This window comes from Aethalodelphis obliquidens, unplaced genomic scaffold (assembly GCF_003676395.1).
Source record: "Aethalodelphis obliquidens isolate GAN/ISIS:26980383/991018 unplaced genomic scaffold, ASM367639v1 scaffold31, whole genome shotgun sequence".
NCBI classification, from domain to species: domain Eukaryota; kingdom Metazoa; phylum Chordata; class Mammalia; order Artiodactyla; family Delphinidae; genus Aethalodelphis; species Aethalodelphis obliquidens.
This window is the reverse complement of record NW_020837975.1, coordinates 11,029,855-11,052,794: the sequence shown is the minus strand read 5'-3', so window position 1 is coordinate 11,052,794 and position 22,940 is coordinate 11,029,855. Positions and strand designations below refer to the sequence as shown.

Below are 22,940 nucleotides of genomic sequence, written 5' to 3'. Positions count from 1 at the left end.
CTCAACTGGTCAGTGAGTCAGCTGGGTGACCGTATCCACAAAACTCTCATTATTCTTGGACCAGCTGGCTAGTTGTTGCAAGTTCATCTCATGGCAGGGCAGAGTATTAAGAGGGTGAACTCAACAGGACGAACACACTTCAAGCCCCCATACTTGTATCATACCTGCCATCACCCATTTGGCAAAAACAACTTGCATGGCTGAGTTCAAAGTCAAAGAATGGGGAAGTATACTCTCCATGGCATGGATACTAAGAGGGCGTGTGGATATGTTATTACTTATAATTTACAAATATGATATACATGTATACACATTATATGTATGTTTATTATGTGTCCAATTTATATATATGAAATTTGGTATACACAAAGTATTTCATGATAAAACTTAAATTCACGCATTAAGTACACTTTGGGACCCTTCTTACTTACTAGTCTCATAATCTTATCCAAAAAGGAAAAGGAGTTAGTTTGGCATGAGGTGTTCTTCATGTTCATCTCTTTCATCTTTACTTTTTCTCATTCTTTCAGCCTCTTCCAAAAAGAATTTAAAGAGGTTTACAAAGCACTGAGACAAAATAAATTTATCATCATTAAACAAAGCAAAGGGATAATAAGGTTACTGAAACAAGATGGAGCTAGAAATGCCATTAGCACTTGGCTGGATATTCTCTGTTTGCTCCTCTTATCCTCTTCCCACTTTTCTCTACCTGTTTAAGGGCTCCTTCGTCTCGGGCTTCTCCTATAGCTACAGGTCTCACTGAGTTCTGATGACCACTCTCTCCTCTTCTGCTTGAGGCCCAGAGGCTGGTAACACTTCCTGTGAACTTCCTTGCTGGCTCCCTTAATTTCGCCACATCTTTGTAACACGAAGTTCTTCTTACTTAACCTTTTTGAAGGTGTCATATTTCCTGCCAGAGACCCTGATTGCAATAGCCCACAAACTGTACGCCTTAAGTCTAAATGCCTACTAGAAGTAGATGATAAATACAGCTCTAAGGTCTCAGTGTGATTATCAAGTGGGAAAGACAATCGATAAAAGAGTCACCAGTCCCTCCAGAGAAGCAGATCTACTCTGGACGCCATGATGGGCAAGAAATTTTTTGTGGCTTCTCAATGACAGGTCATTGTGGTATAACATCCCCATTTCTTTTCTGTCTCACAGACCATCTCTAATTATTCAGCGCCCAGTCCTCATATATCCTCTTTTTATCCACACTCACTCCTTAGTTGATCTCATGGCTTTTAAATATCACACACATGCTGATGACTCCCAATATGTAGCTCCAGTTCTCACTTTTCCCTGAACTCCAGTTTTCACTATGCAATTGCCTATGCTGTTTGTCCAACAGGCATCTCAAACTCTTGGCATGTCCAAAACAAAACTCACCAAGTTTATCGAATAATCCTCTCTTCCTAGTCTTCCTCCATCTCAGTAGAGGGCCTTGGCATCCTTCACTTGGTTGCTCAGGTGTGTGGACTGGTGGGGAGGGGGGCTGGTGGAAATCCATCATCCTTGATTCCTTTTTCTCACGCTCCACATCCAATCCAGCTGCACATTATGTTGGCTCAGATATTCAAAAATATATTCAGAATCTGACCAATTTTCACCACCTGCATCACTTCCCACTCTAGCTCCAACTTCCCAGACTCTCTTGTACCACTGTACTTGCTCCGAACTTGTTTCCCTCCTTCTATACTTGCCCTCTTCCAGGGTCCCACCTCCAGCAGCCAGTGTGATCCTTTAAAAATACATCAGATCATGTCATCTACTCAAATCCTCCAGTCGCTTACCATCACACTCAGAATGTAGTATAAAGTCTCCACCATGGCCTGTAAGGCCGAACTGACCCTTAATGTTCTGTGAGCAGGTCAAGCATAGTACTTGAGGTCTCGGAACCTTTGCACTTGCTGTTTCCTCTGATTGAAACACTCTTCTCCAGATATCTACATGCCTCCACCACTCATTTCATTTAGGTCTCTGCTCAAATGACAACTCAGAGAAGCCTTCCCTGGTCATTGGCTCAAAACAACCCCAACATCCTTATTCCTTACGTTACTTTTCTTCACAGCACTGATCAGTACCTGACATTACATTAAATATAAATATGTAATTATGCATTAGTCTTCCCATTTAGAATGCTAAGCACTACGAAAACAAGGGTTTGTTTCCTTCACCCCAGCATCCCTGGTATGATACTTGACACGTAGAGGGTTCTCAATAAATATTTGCTAAGTGAATGAAAGACTCCATTCTAGGTCATCTGATTTCTTGACTCACACTCAGCAAGATCGAAGAAATATTTGAGCCTCAATTAAGTGAGTGGCACTTAGCTAGATGCTTAGAGCTTTAAAAATCTAACAGTTCCTGACCCGAACTGTGACCTTTTTTGGGTGAGTAGTAATTGGGAGAGGACACAAGGGAGTCCTCTGGGCACTAGAAACGTTCTTTATCTGGGTAATAGTTATATAGGTATACACCTAATACAGATCTACTGAGCCAAACACTTCACATTTGTGTATTTTAAGTTGCACCCCAATAAAAGATTTGTTTTAAGTTTCTGGCCCATCTAGACACATCAACAGGTAGTTTCCAGCGCGGCAGACCAGTGAGAGGTCTGCACAGACTGCCTGCCAAATGATCAGTGAGAAAGCAACCTTCCAAAGTGCTAAGATTGGCAAACCGGCTAAAAGGAAAAGGGTAGGCTGTATCCTGCCTTCCTTCTGACACCAGAACATCCCACAGACCACGGGCCTTCTTCAATGCCCCAGGTCCACTTTCTCAATCTCAATCTGCTCAACTGCTAGAGGATACTCCACCTGTTAGGGAGCAGATCCCTGAAGTGAGATGGAGCACGGCAGAGCTGAGGCCGGGGCGAGGACGTGAACACCGCGTCCACGCGTTTGGAGGGAACAACTAGCTGTATACTCAGCTCACTAAACGTCACAAACTCCGCGAACGCCCGGCCTGAGCCCCAGGCCCACAACGCGCACGCGCAGCATACAGCCGCCGCTACGCAGGCGCACTGCAGCCTTGAGCCGGTCAAAGCCGGGACAGGTGCCCCTGCGAGCGGGCGCGCGCGCGTTCTCGGGAGCGCGGGAAACGGGGTGCGCGCTATGGAGAGGCGCTTAGCTGAGTTCCGGGAGGCCCGGAAGCGCGCCGGGCTGGCGGCCGAACCCAGCACTTCGAGGCAGCGTGCACAAACCTCGGGAGAGAAGGCGGAAGCAGCTGCGACTCCAAAGGCAGCCCCAGGCTTGCTAAAACGGTTCCTGGTTTGGAAACTGAGGCCCGCGAGTGCCCAGGCCCAGCCCAACCTCGCTCAGGTGAGAGAAACGAGGCCTCACCCCCGGGTACCTGGCTTGTGAGCCGCCGACTTGGCCTCTCAGGCAGCTCCGCCGAGGCCCTGCCGAGGCCCCGCCCCGCCACCACGTGGTGGCAACACCCCCAGCCCCCACCTCGTCGCGTCAAGAAGCAGCCCGCCCTGCCAGCCACGCTCCTTCCATAGCTTCCCAGCCGGGCCTTCGGTGGCGGGGCGGGGCTGCTGGCGTCTCCCGCCAGCTCGGGGGCGGGCCCTCGCGTCTCCAGCCTCTCGCCTGGGCCCTGATGAGTGGCTTCCACGTTTTCCTTCCAGCCCGCGACCCACGCAGCTCCGACTCCAGGTTTGAAGGGAGGGTCTAGGATCCTGGAAGAAAGGATCTTGTGTTATTCACAGCGAGTTGCGTTATCGTTGTGCCCCCGGTGGCTTTGGGAAACCTCTCCACAACGGTGTTGAGTCACAGCCCTCTGCTAATGGAGGGTAAAAGGTCTAATTGGATTCTGATAAAAAGTGGCAGTAATTAAAGTTTCATTTGAGTTCGCATCTGGGCCACATGCAGCCAGTCACCCAGATAGCCTGCGCTTTAGAAATGGCATTTGAATACAGAATTCGCAAAAGTGTGGTAACTGACTGCCGTGGTGGCATGTACCTTTGTCTCACTGTTGAACTAGCAAGCCCTATTCAAGTTTAACAATGAATGTTCAAGGCGAAGACAATATATAGATTAGTATGATATCCTTTTCACCCTGTGAGTCTTTGGTAATTTCCTATTCACGTCTCAGTATCTTCGTTTTCACTCATGAGTAAGGTGGCAAGGTGATGACTTGAGTGTGAGATTGGAGCATCTATGTGGGAATACAGGACAAAACATCAAGGGGATATCTGTGCTGTGAGGCAATCTGTGACATGGCCTCTGTCCCTCCCAAGTGCAGTAACAGCCAAAAATTCCTTTTGAAAATTAAAATGTACCTTACTCTTAAAATTACTTCAGTTCATCTATCACTGGACCACATCTGGTTTTAAGGATTTTTTTTTTTTTTGTAATCAAGGAGAGCTTACTGTTACTCAGTTTGGATTAGATATTATTCTCCATGACACTCAGGGTTCCAACTGACTTGTAGAAAGTGAGTGCAGCAGGTTTCAAACAATCCATTTCCTTGCATGCAGTTTGTCTCAGGATGACTTTATTGTTGATTAGAACTCACTGCGCACAATTGCTTAGGATTTTATTTATTTTAAAATAAATTTATTTATTTATTTTATTTTTGGCTGTGTTGGGTCTTAGTTGCTGCGCATGGGCTTTCCCCTGTTGGGGCGAGCAGGGGCTACTCTTTGTGGCTTCTCCTTGCGGTGGCTTCTCCTGTTGTGGAGCACAAGCTCTAGGCACGTGGGCTCAGTAGTTGTGGCTTGCGGGCTCTTGAGCACAGGCTCAGCAGCTGTGATGCACGGACTTAGTTGCTCCATGGTATGTGGGATCTTCCCGGACCAGGGCTCGAACCCATGTCTCCTGAATTGGCAGGCGGATTCTTAACCACGGCGCCACCAGGGAAGTCCCTGGTTAGGATTTTAGAATCCATTTCCTCTATCTCTTTTCCTCTCCCAGTTACATTGTAGTCCACACAATGAGGTTTTGACTGTATGTCTCATTTCCAAAGGAATATGAGATCATTGAGTTGGATCCAGAGAAGCTGAACTTGGAGAAAGTTTTCATTATTAAAAACCCAAAAGCTGATGGCCTGACAAAGGGATGAGAGGAAATGCTGGACCTCCAGTGCTTCTTATTAATTACTCTGTTTTTTCATGAGGAACTTTGAAGCTCATTTTCATTGACTCAGCTACCATTCCTGGGTTTGTTCTGGTGTGAAATTCTCATTAAACTGCTTTTTTTCTCCCCTAATTTATAATCTATCTCTACCTAATAATTTAGGTGGCACACAGTGGCTTGTCAGAGATTTCTTTAACCTTCTGTTTCTAATTGCTTCTTTTTACTGGCCATTGACAAGGAGGCATCCACCTCCTTCCCTCACTCTCGAATTTAGTTTGGGGAAAAGCAGTCCACTAAAATAAAATATTTCTTTCTGTGACAAGCGTCTACCACATTAGGACAGATATGCCTGTAACTTTAAAAAAATCCTGCCAAGCCCCCCACCCAACCCCCATCTCCCTCCCAGGCCCCCAATGCACCATCTAGCCCCAAGGTCCATTGCCCACAGTCATCCTGCAATTCCTCCCCTCCAAGCCTTGCCTCAGGTTGGCCCACTGCTCAAATGCTCTCCTTCTTTGGCGTCACCTGGCCAAGCACAGCCTTTGCCTCACCCCCTCAAATCCAGGAGTCATCTTTTAACGTTTCCCTTTCCCCCATCAGCATTCATTGATTCAGTATAATCCTCTCATGTGCCCACTGTGTTCCAGCTGCTTTCCTGTATCCCAGGAGACAGTGTGATAAAGACAAAGCCCTGCTCTCACAGAACTTGCCTTCGAGTTGAAAGAACAGAATGATGAATGCTACAAAAAGGTGGGGGGGACCCAGGGTGCTGTGATAGTGAATCGGGGGTGAGGGATGCAGAGTGCCACTTTAAATTGGGTGGGCAGGGAGGACTCACTGAGGAGGTGACCTCACCATTTTCATAAGAAGGAGCCACTTTTGCAGCAACCTGGGACAGGCCAAGCGTCCATGTGGTGACATTTTTACTGAGGTTTGTAGAAGAGGGAGCCAGCCAGGTGGTGTGAGAGGAAGGGGCTTTCTTCTCAGAGGGGAACCACGAGTGCAAAGGCCCTGAGGTGGGAAGCAGCTTGGCATTCAAGGAACGGAATTCCCTTCCCTAAACTGCACCATATGTGCTGTGGTGACTGTGGTGACCACAAACGCTTCCACACACAGCTTTTACAGCAGAAGGCACGCTGGTTCTAAAACAAATGCCAAATGAGGCAGAGGAATTTCCTTATCCCCCCTCTTTGTTTGTTCCCTTTTCCAGTTCATTTAACCCCCTACCCCACCTCATCTCCTTCTAGCTCTCTAACCCTTCCCCTTACCACCCCCCATAAAGGCCCTAATTAAGTAAAAAGGGCTTTGGAGGGAGATCATCCTAGGATGCTAGACCAAACTCATCTCTGCCTGTCACCAGCCGTGTGACTTTAGGGGAGTTGCTTACACCTCAGAGTTTTCTTATCAGTAAATTGGGAATAATAATACCTGCTTGCTGGATTACAGATCAGGCATCTTGAAGGCACACAGTAAATGGTGGCCATAGCATTATTCTTGTTATACTCCTTCAATAATAAAATGAATTCAGTCTACTGTGAGTTTCAAGTCGTACACATTTAAGATGTATTCTGTATCCATCATTTCTCTCCGTCTTCCATGTCACCACCCTGATCTCTGCCTGATCCTGTCTTGCTGGGCCTCCTGCATGAGCTACTAACAATTTCCTTTCTTCTACTCTTGCAGCCCATTTTCTGCCTGGCAGCCAGAGTAGTCTTAAATATTAATCAGATTGTATTAGTTCCCTGCTAAGACCTTCAGTGATTTCCCTATTGTGCACACTGGTTACATCTGAAAGGGACATTTATTTGTTTAATAAATGTGTGTGTTTGTGTGTGTGGGGGGGTTGTTGATTATATGTTAAGAACCTTTCCAATCTAATTGAAAAGGTAGTAATTACAATATTGATACTAAAAATCAAGGGTTGAACAATATAGAATTTCTGAAGCAACATAAATCAGATGACCTGTATTTTTAATTGAGACCAAATAATATTTGTGGTCCCTTTTCAATTGCCACGTGAAGGATAAGAGATATAATTGAATAAATGAGCTAAAAGCCTGCTATGTATTGAGAACTTATGTGTGGGGTACTGTGTTTGGCTCTGGAGACACCAGAAGATAATAAATGGTAGCTTGGGGCCTCGTGCAACAATCTAGGGACACATGTGACCTGTATTAAAAGAGAGACACTTGAATGACGAATAGTTTGGTGCTGAGAAACAGCCATTCAGAGCTCTAGGTGGCAGAGGGGACACCCTCCTTGATGGCCCAGGAGGTCGGGGCATATACAGTTCACCAGTCATGCTTGCCTGGAGGAAGCAAGTTGCTGAGGAATGGAGAGGACGCAGAGGCTATTCCTGGCCACCGAGGGGCAATGTCTCTGGGTCCTAAGACCAGTTGAACTGGAGTAGAGTGTTCATTTATAGAGCAATAGATGGTGGATCATGTTGTTCAGAAAAGTTTTAGACCACTGTTTTACAAACTGCAAGTCATGACTCATTAGTGGGTGGTGAAATCAATTTAGAGGATCTAGTCCTCTGTTAAAACTAAATTAAAAAAAATAGAATAGAAAATCAGAGGTTCATATGTAAGGAAGGTATTTGTTGATTTGTGACCTTTTTTTCCCCTGATATATATGTGTGGGGTTGCAGTACAAAATGTCTTTCTTATTGTGGGTCATACCCAAAAAAGTTTGCAAAATACTGGACTGGAGATCAAGCACCCTAAAGCTCCTTAAGTACCTGTGTCTCCCATTAGCACACAGCGCAGGGGCCTGTGTACTGGCATTTCTGTCTGTTGAGTGAATGCAAGGCCTTGGATTCCAGCCCAAGGAGTTTAAATTTTAACCCGTAGGCAATAAAAATTTGTCAGAGGTTTGTGAGCAGGGGGTTGATGGGTGTTTTAGCAGATCCATTTAGCAGCTACGCATAGGATGGTTTGGGGAGGGAAGAGTTAGGAGGTGGGGAGTCCAGTTAGGAGATCCTGGGGGTGTGTAGGATGGTCACAGGGGATGGAAAGGTTGTGGCTATAACAGTGACTTTCTTTTTAATGTGTGGAAGGGATTTTTGTTTCCTGTTTCTGGTGTAGTCTTCATTTTAGAATCATGTCACTCAACAAAATTTTAGCTCCTCTAGACAAAGCAGCAAACATATATTGATTCTGTGTGGGAAGCATGTGGTCACTGCCTTATCAATTACGGGGGAGTCTCTGTACCAGGCAAAAATTAGCTCCTGTTAGCAACAGATTAATCTGAGGAAATGTCTGCCTCAGATGGGAATCCCTCTGAACGCTGTTAAGGATTTCATCGGCTCACGTCTCACTGATCAGTTTTGATTCTGTTGGAGCAGAATGCATAGGAGCTCTTTGGAGATGGTTGTCTTAGAGAGCAGGGCCAGAAAATAGACACAGATGAGCCGGAAGCCTTTCCTGAGCAAGGACAGCTGTCTCTCCAGATCGGTTTTGATCCTCCCGGCCCCACTGCCCATTATTCTTACTTTGGTTTGTTTGTGTGTGCCCTAGGGAGCGGCTCGGCCTGGGGGCCGCGCGTCACAGCCACCGGGGAATCCAGCCGAGCGTCCGCCGGCCCCGCCCCCGCAGGACCAGTCTCTCCTGACCAACATCACCTTCTTGAAGGTGCTCCTCTGGTTGGTCCTGCTGGGACTGTTTGTGCAACTGGAATTTGGCCTGGCCTATTTTGTCCTGTCCCTCTTCTACTGGATGTATGTGGGGACCCGAGGCCCCGAGGAGAAGACGGAGGGGGAGAAGAGCGCGTACTCCGTGTTCAACCCGGGCTGCGAGGCCATCCAGGGTACCCTGACTGCGGAGCAGCTGGAGCGCGAGCTGCACTTGCGACCCCTGCAGGGGAGATAGGACCAGCCCTGCTGTCGGCTGGCCTCCCAAGGTCCTTTCACCCCTGAGGCACCGACTTGTGGGTTTGACTAAGGACAGCTTGCGGGTCAGTTCTGTGACCCCGCAATTCCACACTCTTTCCCCGATTTCCTGCTGCAGTTTTATATCAGAAGTTCTTTTGGTTTTGGTGAAACTCCCAGGAAGACATTCACTGTGGGTGTGATGCAATTTATAAAAAGAGAGACGCTTAAGAAAGGAGACCTGTTTGTCTCTTTATTTGAGAGAGGTGATTTTTAGAGCACTAAGAGGGCATTGGGGAGATAACTTCAAAATACCCAGCTGTTTGAAGTAATCGTTTGGTACATCAAGACTGTATAAAGTAAATATTCTCTTTAAATCTTTTTAAAATTAATTTATTTTTCATTGAAGTATAGTTGATTTATAATGTTGTGTTAGTTTCAGGTGTTCAGCAAAATGTTTCAGATATATATTCTTCTTCAGATTCGTTTCCCATATAGGTTATTATAAAATATCGAGTATAGTTCCTTGTACTACACAGTAGGTCCTTGTTGTTTATCTATTTTATATATAGTAGTATGTATCTGCTAATTCCAAATTCCTAATTTATCCCTTCCCCCCGACCTTTCCCCTTTGGTAACCATAAATTTGTTTTCTATGTCTGTGAGTCTGTTTCTGTAAATAAGTTCATTTGTATCATTTTTTAGATTCCACATATAAGTGATAGCATATGGTATTTGTCTTTCTCTTTCTGACTTAACTTCACTTAGTATGATAATCTCTAGGTCCATCCATCCATGTTGCTGCAATGGCATTATTTCATTCCTTTTTATGGCTGAGTAGTGTTCCATTGTGTGTATATATATCACATCTTCTTTATCCATTCCTCTGTTGATGGACAATTAGGTTGCTTCCATGTCTTGGCTATTGTAAATAGTGCTGCAGTGAAGAAGGGTGTAGTGTGTGTATCTTTTTGTTGTTGTTGTTTTTTTGTTTGTTTTTTTTGAATTTTATTTTATTTTTTTATACAGCAGGTTCTTATTAGTTATCCATTTTATACGTATTAGTGTATATATGTCAATCCCAATCTCCCAATTCATCACAGCACCACCACCGCTCCCCGCCACTTTCCCCCCTTGGTGTCCATACGTTTGTTCTCTACATCTGGGTCTCAGTTTCTGCCCTGCAAACCAGTTGATCTGTACCATTTTTCTCGGTTCCACATATATGCGTTAATATATGATATTTGTTTTTCTCTTTCTGACTTACTTCACTCTGTATGACAGTCTCTAGATTCATCCATGTCTCTACAAATGACCCAATTTCGTTCCTTTTTATGGCTGAGTAATATTCTATTGTATATATGTACCACATCTTCTTTATCCATTCATCTGTGGATGGGCATTTAGGTTGCTTCCATGACCTGGCTATTATAAGTAGCGCAGCAGTGAACATTGGGGTGCATGTGTCTTTTTGAATTATGGTTTTCTCTGGGTATATGCCCAGTAGTGGGATTGCTGGGTCATATGGTAATTCTATTTTTAGTTTTTTAAGGAACCTCCATACTGTTCTCCATAGTGGCTGTATCAATTTACATTCCCACCAACAGTGCAAGAGGGTTCCCTTTTCTCCAAACTCTCTCCAGCATTTGTTGTTTGTAGATTTTCTGAGGATGCCCATTCTAACTGGTGTGAGGTGATACCTCATTGTAGTTTTGACTTGCATTTCTCTAATAATTAGTGATGTTGAGCAGCTTTTCATGTGCTTCTTGGCCACCTGTATGTCTTCTTTGGAGAAATGTCTATTTAGGTCTTCTGCCCATTTTTGGATTGAGTTGTTTGTTTTTTTGATATTGAGCTGCATGAGCTGTTTATATATTTTGGAGATTAATCCTTTGTCCATTGATTTGTTTGCAAATATTTTCTCCCATTCTGAGGATTGTCTTTTCATCTTGTTTGTAGTTTCCTTTGCTTTGCAGAAGCTTTTAAGTTTCATTAGGTCCCATTTGTTTATTTTTGTTTTTATTTCCATTACTCTAGGAGGTGGATCAAAAAAGATCTTGCTGTAATTTATGTCAAAGAGGGTTCTTCCTATGTTTTCCTCTTCCTATGTTTTCCTCTAAGAGTTTTATAGTGTCCGGTCTTACATTTAGGTCTCTAATCACATGTATCTTTTTGAATTATTGTTTTCTCCAGGTATATGCCCAGGATTGGGATTGCAGGATCATATAGCAACTCTATTTTTAGTTTTTTTGTTTTTTGTTGTGTTTTTTATGGTACACGGGCCTCTCACTGTTGTGGCCTCTCCCGTTGCGGAGCACAGGGTCCGGATGCGCAGGCTTAGCGGCCATGGGTCACAGGCCCAGCCGCTCCGCAGCATGTGGGATCTTCCCGGACTGGGGCATGAACTCATGTCCCCTGCATCGGCAGGCGGACTTTCAACCACTGTGCCACCAGGGAAGCCCTATTTTTAGTTTTGAGGAACCTCCGTACTGTTTTCCATAGTGGCTGCACCAATTTACATTCCCAACAACAGTGTAGGACGGTTCCCTTTCCTCCACACCCTCTCCAGCATTTATTATTTGTAGACTTTTTGATGATGGCTTTTCTGACCAGTTTGAGGTGATACCTCACTGTAGTTGGTGTTTTTTTTTTTTTAATTTATTTTTGGCTGTGTTGGGTCTTCGTTTCTGTGTGAGGGCTTTCTCTAGTTGCGGCAAGCGGGGGCCACTCTTCATTGCGGTATGCGGGCCTCTCACTATCGTGGCCTCTTTTGTTGTGGAGCACAGGCTCCAGACGCGCAGGCTCAGTAGTTGTGGCTCACGGGCCTCATTGCTGCACGGCATGTGTGATCTTCCCAGACCAGGGCTCGAACCTGTGTCCCCTGCATTAACAGGCAGATTCTCAACCACTGCGCCACCAGGGAAGCCCCGTCATTGTAGTTTTGATTTGCATTTCTCTAATAATTAGTGATGTTGAGCATCTCTTCATGTGCCTTTTGGCCATCTGTATGTCTTCTTTGGAGAAAAGTCTTTTTAGATCTTCTACCCAGTTTTTGATTGGATTGTTTGTTTTTTTGATATTGAGCTGCATGAGCTGTTTTATATTTTGCAGATTAATCCATTGTCAGTTGCATCGTTTGCAAATATTTTCTCCCATTCTGGAGGTTGTCTTTTTGTTTTGTTTATGGTTTCCTTTGCTGTGCAAAAGATTTTAAGTTTAATTAGGTCCTGTTTATTTTTGTTTTTATTTCCATTATTGTAGGTGATGGACCTAAAAAGATATTGCTGCGACTTACGTCAGAGAGTGTCCTGCCTATGTTTTACTTTAGGAGATTTATAGTATCTGGTTTTACGTTTAGGTGTTTAATCCATTTTCAGTTTATTTTTGTGTATGGTGTTAGAGGATGTTTTAATTTCATTCTTTTACAGGTAGCTGTCCACTTTTCCCAGCACCACTTATTGAAGAGACTGTCTTCTCTGTTGTACATTCTTGCTTCCTTTGTCATAGATTAATTGACCATGGGTGTATAGATTTATTTCTGGGCTTTCTATCCTATTCCATTGAGCTATATTTCTGTTTTTGTGCCAGTACCATGCTCTTTTGATTACTGTAGCTGTGTAGTATAGTCTGAAGTCAGGGAGACTGATTCCTCCAGCTTTCTTTTTCTTTCTCAAGATTGCTTTGGTTTTTTGGGGTCTTTTGTGTTTCCATACAAATTTTATTTTTTTTTTTGTTCTAGTTCTGTGAAAAATGCCATTGGTAATTTGATAGGGATTGCATTGAATCTGTAGATTGCCATGGGTAGTATAGTCATTTTGACAGTATTGATTCTTCCAATCCAAGAACATGGTGTATCTTTCCATTTGTTTGTGTCATCTTTGATTTCTTTCTTCAGTGTCTCATAGTTTTTGGAGTACAGGTCTTTTGTCTCCTTAGGTAGGTTTATTCCTAGGTATTTTATTCTTTTTGATGCAGTGGTAAATGGGATTGTTTCCTTAATTTCTCTTTCTGATCTTTTGTTGTTAGGGGTAGAAACACAACAGATTTCTGTGTATTAATATTGTATCCTACAACTTTACTGAATTCATTGATGAGCTCTAGTAGTTTTCTGGTAGTGTCTTTAGGATTTTCTGTGTATAGTATCATGTCATTTGCAAACAGTGACAGTTTTACTTCTTTTCCACTTTGGATTCCTTTTATTTCTTTTCTTCTTTGATTGCTGTGTCTAGGACTTCCAATACTGTGTTGAACAAAAGTGGTGAGAGTGGGCATCCTTGTCTTGTTCCTGATCTTAGAGGAAATGCTTTCAGCTTTTCACCTTGAGTATGATGTTAGCTGTGGGTTTGTCATATATGACCTTTATTCTGTTGAGGTAGTTTCCCTCTATACCCACTTTCTGGAGAGTTTCTTTTGGTTTTTTAAAATCATAAATGGATGTTAAATTTTACCAGAAACTTTCTGTGCATCTATTGAGATGATCATATGGTTTTTATTCTTCAACTTGTTAATGTGGTGTATCATACTGATTGATTTGCAGATATTGAAAAATCCTTGCATCCCTGGGATAAATCCTACTTGATCATGGTGTATGATCTTTCTAATGTATTGTTGGACTCAGTTTGCTATTATTTTGTTGAGGATTTTTGCATCTGTGTTCATGAGTGATATTAGCCTGTAATTTTCTTTTTTTGTGGTATCTTTGTCTGGTTTTGGTATCAGGGTGTTGGTGATCTCATAGAATGAGTTTGGAAGTGTTCCTTTCTCTGCAATTTTTTGGAATAGTTCCAGAAGGATAGGTGTTAACTCTCTCGAAATGTTTGGTAGAATTCTCCTGTGAAGCCATCTGGTCCTGGACTTTTGTTTATTGGGAGTTTTTAAATCACAGATTCAATTTCAGTACTTGTAATTAGTCTGTTCATATTTTCTGTTACTTCCTGGTTCAGCCTTGAGAGATTGTACCTTTCTAAGAATTTGTCCATTTCTTCTAGGTTGTCCATTTTATTGGAATATAGTTGCCCATAGTGGTCTCTTACGGTCCTTTGTATTTCTATGGTGTTGGTTGTAACTTCTTTTTCATTTCTAATTTTATTAATTTGGGCCCTCTCCCGTTTTTTCTTGATGAGTCTTGCTAAAGGTTTATCAATTTTGTTTATCTTTTCAAAGAACCAGCTTTTAGTTTTATTGATTTTTTCTATTGTTTTTTTAGTCTCTACTTCATTTATTTCTTCTCTGATCTTTATGATTTATTCCCTTCTACTAACTTTGGGTTTTGTTTGTTCTTCTTTCCATCGTTGCTTTAGATGTAAGGTTAGGTGTTTATTTGAGACTTTTCTTGTTTCCTGAGGTAAGCTTGTATTGCTATAAACTTCTGTCTTAGAACTGCTTTTGCCGTGTCCCATAGGTTTTGGATTGTTGTGTTTTCGTTTTCATTTGTCTCTAGGTATTTTTTGATTTCCTCTTTAATTTCTCCAGTGACCCATTGGTTATTTAGTAGCATATTTTTTAGCCTCCACATGTTTGTGTTTATCGCAGGTTTTTTCTTGTAGTTGATTTCTAATCTCATAGCATTGTGGTCAGAAAAGATGCTTGATTTGATTTCAGTTTTCTTAAATTTACCAAGGCTTGCTTTGTGGCCCAGCATGTGATCTATCCTGGAGAATGTTCCATGTGCACTTGAAAAGAATGTGTATTCTGCTGCTTTTGGATGGAACGCTCTATACATATCAATTAAGTCCATCTGCTCTAATGTGTCATTTAAGGCCTGGGTTTCCTTATTGACTTTATATCTCAATGATATGTCCATTGATGTAAGTGGGGTGTTAAAGTCTCCCAGAATTTCTTATATATGTTAACATTTGCCTTATATATTGCCATATATAATTTACACCTTATATATTGAGGTGCCTTATATAATATTTGCTTTATATGTTGAGGTGCTCCTATGTTGGGTGCATGTATATTTACAATTGTTATATCTTCTTGGATTGATCCCTTTATCTTTATGGAGAGTCCTTCTTTGTCTCTTGTAACAGTCTTTACTTTGAAGGCTCTTTTGTCTGATATGAGCATTGCTACTCTTTTGGTTTCCATTTGCGTGGAATACCTTTTTCCATCCCCTCACTTTCAGTCTGTATGTGTTTCTAGATCTGAAGGGGGGCTCTTGTAAACAGCATGTATACGGGTCTTGTTTTTGTATCCATTCAGCCAGTCTATGTCTTTTGGTAGGAGTATTTAATCTGTTTACATTTAACGTAGTTATCGATATGTATGTTCTTATTGCCATTTTGTTAATCGTTTTGGATTTGTTTTTGTAGGTCTTTTTTCTCCCTTTCCTCTTTTGTTCTCTTCTCTTGTGATTTGATAATTATTTTCAGTGTTGTGTTTGGATTCCTTTTTCTTTTTTGTGTGTATATTACAGATTATTGGTTTGCAGTTACCATGAGTTTTTGATATAGAAGTCTGTATAAATACATGATGTTTTAAGTTGCTGATCTCTTAATTTCAAATGCATTTCAAATATCCTGCATTTTTGAAATATCCTGTTCCTCTCATGATTGCTGGCTTTGATATCATGTTTGTGTGTGGATAATTTCCGGCCTTTACTGTATGTTTGCCTTTACCAGTGAGCTCTCCCGTTTCGTAATTTTCTTGTTTCCAGTTGTGGCCTTTTCTACCTAGAGAAGTTCCTTTAGCATTTGTTTTAAAGCTGGTTTGGTGGTGCTGAATTCTTTTAACTTTTGCTTATCTGTAAAGCTTTTGATTTCTCCATCAATCCAAATGAGAGCCTTGCTGGGTAGAGTATTCTTGGTTGTAGATTTTTTCCTTTTATCACTTTTTTCCTTTTATCCTTTTATCATATATCGTGCCACTTCTTTCTGACCTGCAGAGATTCTGCTGAAAAATCAGCTGATAACCTCATGGGGATTCCTTTGTATGTTATTTGTTGCCTTTCCCTTATTGCTCTTATTATTTTCTTTGTCTTTAATTTTTGTCAGTTTGATTACTATGTGTCTCAGCATGTTCCTCCTTGAGTTAATCCTGCCTGGGACTCTCTGCACTTCCTGGACTTGGTTGACTGTTTTCCTTTCCCATGTTAGGGAAGTTTTCAGCTATTATCTCGTCACATATTTTCTCAGGCCCTTTCTCTCTCTTCTTCTTCTGGGATCCCTATAATGTGAATGTTGGTACGTTTAATGTTGTCCCAGAGGTCTCTTAAACTGTCCTCATTTCTTTTCATTCTTTTTTCTTTCTTTTGTTCTGCAGCAGTGATTTCCCCCATTTTGTCTTCCAGCTCACTTATCTGTTCTTCTGCCTCATTTATTCTGCTGTTGACTCCTTCTAGTGTATTTTTCATTTCAGTTATTGTATCCTTCAACTCTCTTTGGTTGTTCTTTATATTTTCTAATTCTTTGTTAAAATTTTCTTGTAACTTCTCACACCATGCATCCATTCCTTTTCCAGGGTCTTGGATCATCTTTATGATAATTACTGTGAAGTCTTTCTCTGGTAGATTGCCTATCTCCACTTCACTTAGTTGTTCTTCTGGGGTTTTGTCTTCTTCCCTCATCTGGAACATATTTCTCTGCCATCTTGTTTTGTCTGAATTTCTGTGTTTGTGGACTCAGTTCAATAGGCTGCCAGACTGTAGTATTCTTTCTTCTGGTGTCTGCCCCCAGTGGGTGAGGCTGCTCTAGAGGCTTGTGTAGGCTTCCTGGTGGAAGGGGCTGGTGCCTGCCCAATGGTGGGTAGAGCTGGGTCTTGGCCCTCTGGTGGGCAGGGCTGTGTCAAGGGGTGTGTCTAGAGGTTGCTGTGGGTTCAGGAAGTCTTTAGGCAGCCTGTCTGCTGATGGGTGGAGCTGTGTTCCTGCCCTGTTGGTTATTTGGCCTGAGATGTCTCAGCCCTGGAGCCTACAGGCTGTTGGGTGGGGTCAGGTCTTGGTGCAAAAATGGTGGCTTCCAGGAGAGCTCACATTGATGAATAGTCCCTGGTACCTCCACCACCAGTGTCCTTGTTCTCACAGTGAGCCACAGCCACACCCTCCTACCCCACTTCTTCAGGAGACCTCCAAGACCAGCAGGTAGGTCTGGCCCAGGCTCCTATGAAGTCACTGCCTTTGCCCTGGGTCCCGGTACGACAAGACCTTTTATGCACCCTCCAAGAATGGAGTCTCTGTTTCTCCCAGTCCTGTGGAGCTCCTGCAATCAAGCCCCGCTGGCCTTCAAAGCCAAATGCTGTGGGGGCTCCTCCTCCCAGTGCTTGACCTTTAGGCTGTGGAGCCTGGCATGGTGCTCAGAGCTCTCACTCCCACTGGAGAACTTCTGTGATATAATTATTCTCCAGTCTCTGGGTCGCCTTCCCGGGTGGTATGGGATTTGATTACATTGTGAGGGCCCCCCTCCTACCATCTCGTGGTTTCTTCTTTATGTCTTTGGATGTAGAACATCTTTTTTTGGTAGAATCCAGTCTATTTTATCGATAGTTGTTCAGCAGTTAGTTGTGATTTTGGTATGCTTGTGAGAGGAGGTGAGCTCAAAATCCTCCTACTCTGCCACCTTGTCCCTCTTTAAGTCTTTTCATATCATATTTATTTTTCCTGAAAAGTTTAAGTTGGAAGTGTCTGGGATTTTGGGGTTTTGGGTTTTTTTTTTCTTTCTGCCTGAAGTCTTGCTTTTTTGGTCATCAGTGCTATTGAAACATGTGCTTTTCAGAAACAGGCCCCCATCGCCCATCCCCATTTTCCATGCTCCTCAGTTATTCTGCCGCCACACAGTGAAGGAAGATTAGAGAAGGCAGGGTTCTAAGTGCCAAGTGTGGGGAGTGATTTCACAAAGTCAACATTGGTAGATATGGTAAGTGGCTACTAATGATGAATTCAGCAAGAAGAAATTCTTGAGTATGTACAAAGGGGAGCTCTGGAAGGGGAACTCCTGATTTATTGGCTGCTTGAGTTGTTTCTTATATTCTAAAGACTTTAGAGTGAGCAGTGCCTTTGACCGTGGGCCTCCGGTGGGAGGTTATGTCAGTAGTGGTAATCAGCCATGCTTCGTGTTCCTGCCTCTTCCAGTGTGAAGTTAGAGTTTGGGCTCATTAAAATTGGGCAAAGCAAACCATTGAATACTTTTTTTTGTTTGTTTTACTAGTCATACTGATTAGTAAGAGGACTCAAGCTTTAAAGCAATAGTTTTTTTTCCAAATTTCAGATTTTAAGAAATTAATGTCTCCTCAGTAGGTTTTCAGCTTCAGAATTCAGTTATTAATTCTTATACTGTGAAAGTAACTTTATTGTCTAGGAGACGTTACTAAATAATGGTGGTCTATTTTCTTTTTTTATTCTTGCCTGATTTACTTATAGTAAAATCTTAATTTAAATTTAACTTTTATTCATTGAATGCCAACACTCTTCTAGGTGCTTGAGATATAATAATTTTTAAAAAGCAGGCATTTTCCCAGTTCTTGGAGCATATATTCTAACTGGGAATGGGGTGGTGGGCACAATAAAACAAGCAATGCCAGTAATTGAGTGAGATGTTTTAGTTGTATCAGTAGAAGGCCTGCAGAGCAGATGTTCTCATGAATCACACTTTGTAGACAACTAACCCCATGTGTTTCAGCCCATGTTGAAAATTTACATGCACTGCTCCTCTCTAGCCCCTTGCTGATTGGGAGTTTGACTGTCTTTCAGAGTCATCCCTTGAGCTGAAGTTTCCTGTAGCTCATAAAGAAGTCTTTTCTTCTGTGACTCCTGTGTGAACTGGACCTGTAGAAAGTATGGGAAACAGATGAATCTCTATTAAACGTGCAAGTTTCTATTGTATTTGCGATACATGATTTTGTCTCCTGATTTATTTTCTTAAGGCTTTCTCCATCTCCTTGATATTTTACTTGGACTTTTCCATTTCATAAAAGCCAGATACCAAGAAGAGATATCCTTCCCTGATCAAAGGTTCACTGCAAAGCCTAGGGCAATAAATACCGTACTAGGAAAGAATTAATTTGTATTTTAAAAAATGTATAATTCAAACTTTTACCTAAAACGAAGTGCCCGTACCTCTGAATTAGGAACATTTGGTCCAATTATTAATCCCAGCAAAGTAGAGACTTCTCTTAAGGACAGAAGAGACTCAATTTAGGAGCAGACCTCTCTAGCATTCTTTGAAAATGTAGCCATTTATAACAAGGTGGAGCCTGGATTGCCTTAAGCCCACCTTTCATGGGATTTTCTGTGAGTGATTTGTCATCTCTCCTTGCTCACCTTTTCCCAGAGGTTGCATGTAAGGACAGCATTAACTTCTAGGAAAAGTGGGGTGTGAACCAATTAAATGCCTGACAGGGAAGAAAGGAAAGGATGCTATGTATTTGCTGTTCTCATCAGCCCATTAAGCTTTAGGTGCAGTCTTGATCTCCTGAATTTAATTAATTTATTTATTTTTGCTGTGTTGGGTCTTCGTTTCTGTGCGAGGGCTTTCTCTAGTTGTGGCAAGCGGGGACCACTCTTCATCGCGGCGTGCGGGCCTCTCACTATCGCGGCCTCTCGTTGCGGAGCACAGGCTCCAGATGCACAGGCTCAGTAGTTGTGGCTCACGGGCGTAGTTGCTCCGCGGCATGTGGGATCCTCCCAGACCAGGGCTCGAACCCGCATCCCCTGCATTAGCAGGCAGATTCTCAACCACTGCGCCACCAGGGAAGCCCCAATTTCCTGAATTTAGAAAGGCCTATTGATCTCAGAATTTCCGCTCAGGGCCTGACCATTAGCCCAGCAAGCAGCTTCCATTAAAGGCTGCTTTGTCATCAGGGAACAGAGACCCCAGAGATGCATTCAGTCTCTATGACAGCTGTGTGCACAGATGAGGTTGTCTCTGAGTTTTGCAAGTAAACTGGTTTTTGCTTTTATTTACATTATCCCATCTTGCCTAATCACAGGGACTTTTAAATGAGCCTCTAACTGCTTATAGGGCTAGAAGAGCCCCCCAAATGCCATCAAATGTACCCCCCCCCCTTAGGCAGGTCTGCATTCATTGCTGACTAACATTTTTTTCCCTAGTGATCCCTAAAGAAGAATCCAGGTACAAGGTTCAGGCACTTCTTAGGAAGTTCTTTACTGAAAGAACTCAGGCCACCCCAGGTTATTTTTTCTTATTCTAATCTCAGTGGACACAGAGCATCCTCTGGACTGGTAAACCGTTACTCAGTTCTCACTTAGTCCTCTCTGTTCTTCAGGCTAAATCATCCAGTTGTACCTCTGGGACAATCACTTTCAAGCTAGCCCTGACCCATTCTGCAGGTGCAAGGTCTGGGTGGCAGTAAGTGTCCCAGTTGGTGGGTGCAGTGACTTTTCTCAAAACCTCTGGCTTTTTACCAGTGATAATTTATGCATGTACATTTTGTGCTATTGGGATTGTGCTGTGAGTCTAGTGTTTTCCACATTTTCCTTTTGACTGATCTGTGCATTAAGATTAGGCTCACAGGCTCTGTGCTAAAAAAACCAAAAAAACTAGGAAGTTACACAATTGGCAGAATCAGTGATCCTCACTTGGGCAGAAGAAAGTAAAATTCTAACTGTGTGTTTTTGTTTCCTGCCACTCACACTATTAACCTGTTTATCAGCAAATATGTGTAGGTGCTCTGAGCCTGGTGCTGCTGGGGACACGTAGATGAGCCTCTCCAATCTGTGTCCACTGTAAGAGCCAGGATGCAGGGTGGAGCTGGGATGCCATGGAGCATCGTGCCACCAGGGGGTAGCATAGAGCTGCTGCTCTAAGTCGGTCCCTTTACCTCACAATTTATGTAATGTAGAAAACCCATTGGGATATTTATCTGAACCGTTTGCACTGCTTTTTCAGACTTTCTTTTCACTTTAAGATTCACGGAGGAAGGGGCTCATCAGAGGTCCTGGGAAAGGCAGAGAAAGCTATCAGAGTGATTTATACGCATACTTTAAAATAAAACATCCCCTCTCTACACTCAGCAGGCAGCATTGCAGTTGAGGGGGTCAGCGCTGGGCTTTTCCACATCTAAGCTTTGTAGGGGGAAAAAGACTAGGAACTTATACAGCTGGCAGAGAAACTCGATCCCTAAGCCAAAGGAAGTCAAATTTGAACTGTATGCTTTGGTTTCTGTCACACGTACTTTTATTTCACAGCATTGGAGCATTGGGTGGATAAAGACTTGGATCTCACTCTCAAAAAGCTGGAAAGAAGACAAGGTGAGTACACAGAGAACCACATTATAAGGCGTATAACATAATACAGATGTTTATAAAGGTATAAGTATGTGCATGTGTGTGTTGGGGGAATAGTCATCAAAAGGAGAGACCATTTTCAAATCTGACTTCTACACTACGTAGGATTGTCACTTTTTATGAAAAATACTACGTTTCCTCAAGTCATGAATGAATGTTTTGGAAAGTGTGGTCTGTGGACCACCTGTATTGGAATCTCCTGTGGTAATGTTAAAATGCAGATTCTAGGGCCCCAACCAGACTCATGACTCAATGTTTGGGGGTAGGACCCCAAGAATTTTCATTTCAACAGCCTCCCTGGGGTTATCTCCAGCTTACTAAAGATCAAGAGCCAATGAAATAAATCATAAATGTTAAAATAGGAAGAAAACTTAGTGATTATTAGAATGAAGCAAAGACAGATGGGTGTGTATTTTAAAAGGGGGCAACAGGCTTGCCATTTTTTTGAACTGTTCATTGGAAAGCAAAACTAGAGAAAAACACACATACGGCTTTTAAACGATTAGGAATTAACTCCCAAGACTATATAATAATTAAAGGTGCTTTATTTTTTGAAGTTTTAGAAAAGTTATTACAGAATAAAGCACATGCTTATTTTAGAACACTTTCAAAATATAAAAAGGAACAAAGTATTTAATTTCTGTACTTATATGCATGTGTTCCAGAATTCAAGAGGTCCACAGGATATACAATGAGAAAGCCTCCCTCCCTTCATCATGTTTGTTCTTTCTCAAGCCCACACTTGATAGCACCCTCTACAAACGATTCTGCCCTTCGCTTTCCTTTTTAGGAGTTTGGCTTTTATTTACATGCATTTGAAGTTTTATGTAAGAGAATGGCATGATCCAATATCCATTTTTAAAAGGTCACCTGGGCTATCATGTGGAGACGGGATTTTCTGTGTCATTCATTCATTCGTCCATCTCTCCACCCACTTGTCCATCCATCCATTCATTTACGGAGCACCTTATCTTTTTTTTTTTTTCCTATAGGTGAAAACATTTACATAATGTTTTATTCAGCTGTCTTTTAAGATTTTCTTAACAAATATTGACGTTACGGCAAAATGATTGGCTTACGAAATACGTTCATACATTCTACTTTTTATGGTTAAGTGGAAGATTTTTTTTGAGATACATTTTATTTTATTGAGATACATTTAAAAAATTTCATTTCATTAGTTTTTTTAAGTGGAAGATTTAATTGAGGGAAACCAATAATATTAATTATCATGATAATTAAAAACTAAAGCATAATATTCTAAAAATCAACACAACAAAAATTACAAATATTTTAGAAAAGGGACCAAATACTATCAGTAACCATTTGTTTCTAGAACAGATACACTTATGCATTCATTGATTTAACAGTTTTGGACAGCATTTTACTGAATAAAATTTTATTTTTCCCCAAATTCATTCTTTCATCAGTGAAAGAATTACAGTTCACAAATGTGACCAAATCCGGCCTAACAACCTACTAACCAGCACCTGCTTTTTCAACTTATATGAATCTATCATATCTCTCCTAATCTGTTTATCCATCTGTCCATCTGTTTACCTTCCATTTAGCTGTTTGTCTTCGGGTCATGATTTCTTTTTTTTTTTTTTAATATTTATTTATTTTTGGCTGTGTCAGGTCTTAGTTGCGGCATGCGTACGGGATCTTTCGCTGTGGCATGCAGGATCTTTCATTGCGGCGTGCAGGCTTCTCTCCGGTTGTGGTGTGCAGGCTCCAGAGTGTGTGGGCTCTA

The 22,940-nt window shown here is 42.2% G+C and overlaps 1 protein-coding gene across 2 annotated transcripts in view; it reads left to right on the top strand.

Annotated features, from left to right (window-relative positions):
• Window positions 1–3,022: 3,022 nt before the first annotated feature.
• The window catches only part of SAYSD1 (SAYSVFN motif domain containing 1), a 38,587-nt gene continuing 18,669 nt past the window's right edge, over window positions 3,023–22,940 (top strand). Inside the window, exons 1-3 of one of the 2 annotated variants that reach the window (XM_027127143.1) lie at window positions 3,023–3,323; window positions 8,600–9,308; window positions 21,089–21,151. In XM_027127143.1, coding sequence (XP_026982944.1) covers window positions 3,117–3,323; window positions 8,600–8,950 — 558 coding nt within the window. In that variant the 5' untranslated portion in view covers window positions 3,023–3,116 and the 3' untranslated portion in view covers window positions 8,951–9,308; window positions 21,089–21,151. Of the gene's footprint in view, window positions 3,324–8,599; window positions 9,309–18,631; window positions 18,778–21,088; window positions 21,152–22,940 lie in introns of those variants that run through there. The other variant, XM_027127142.1, reaches the window with a different exon arrangement.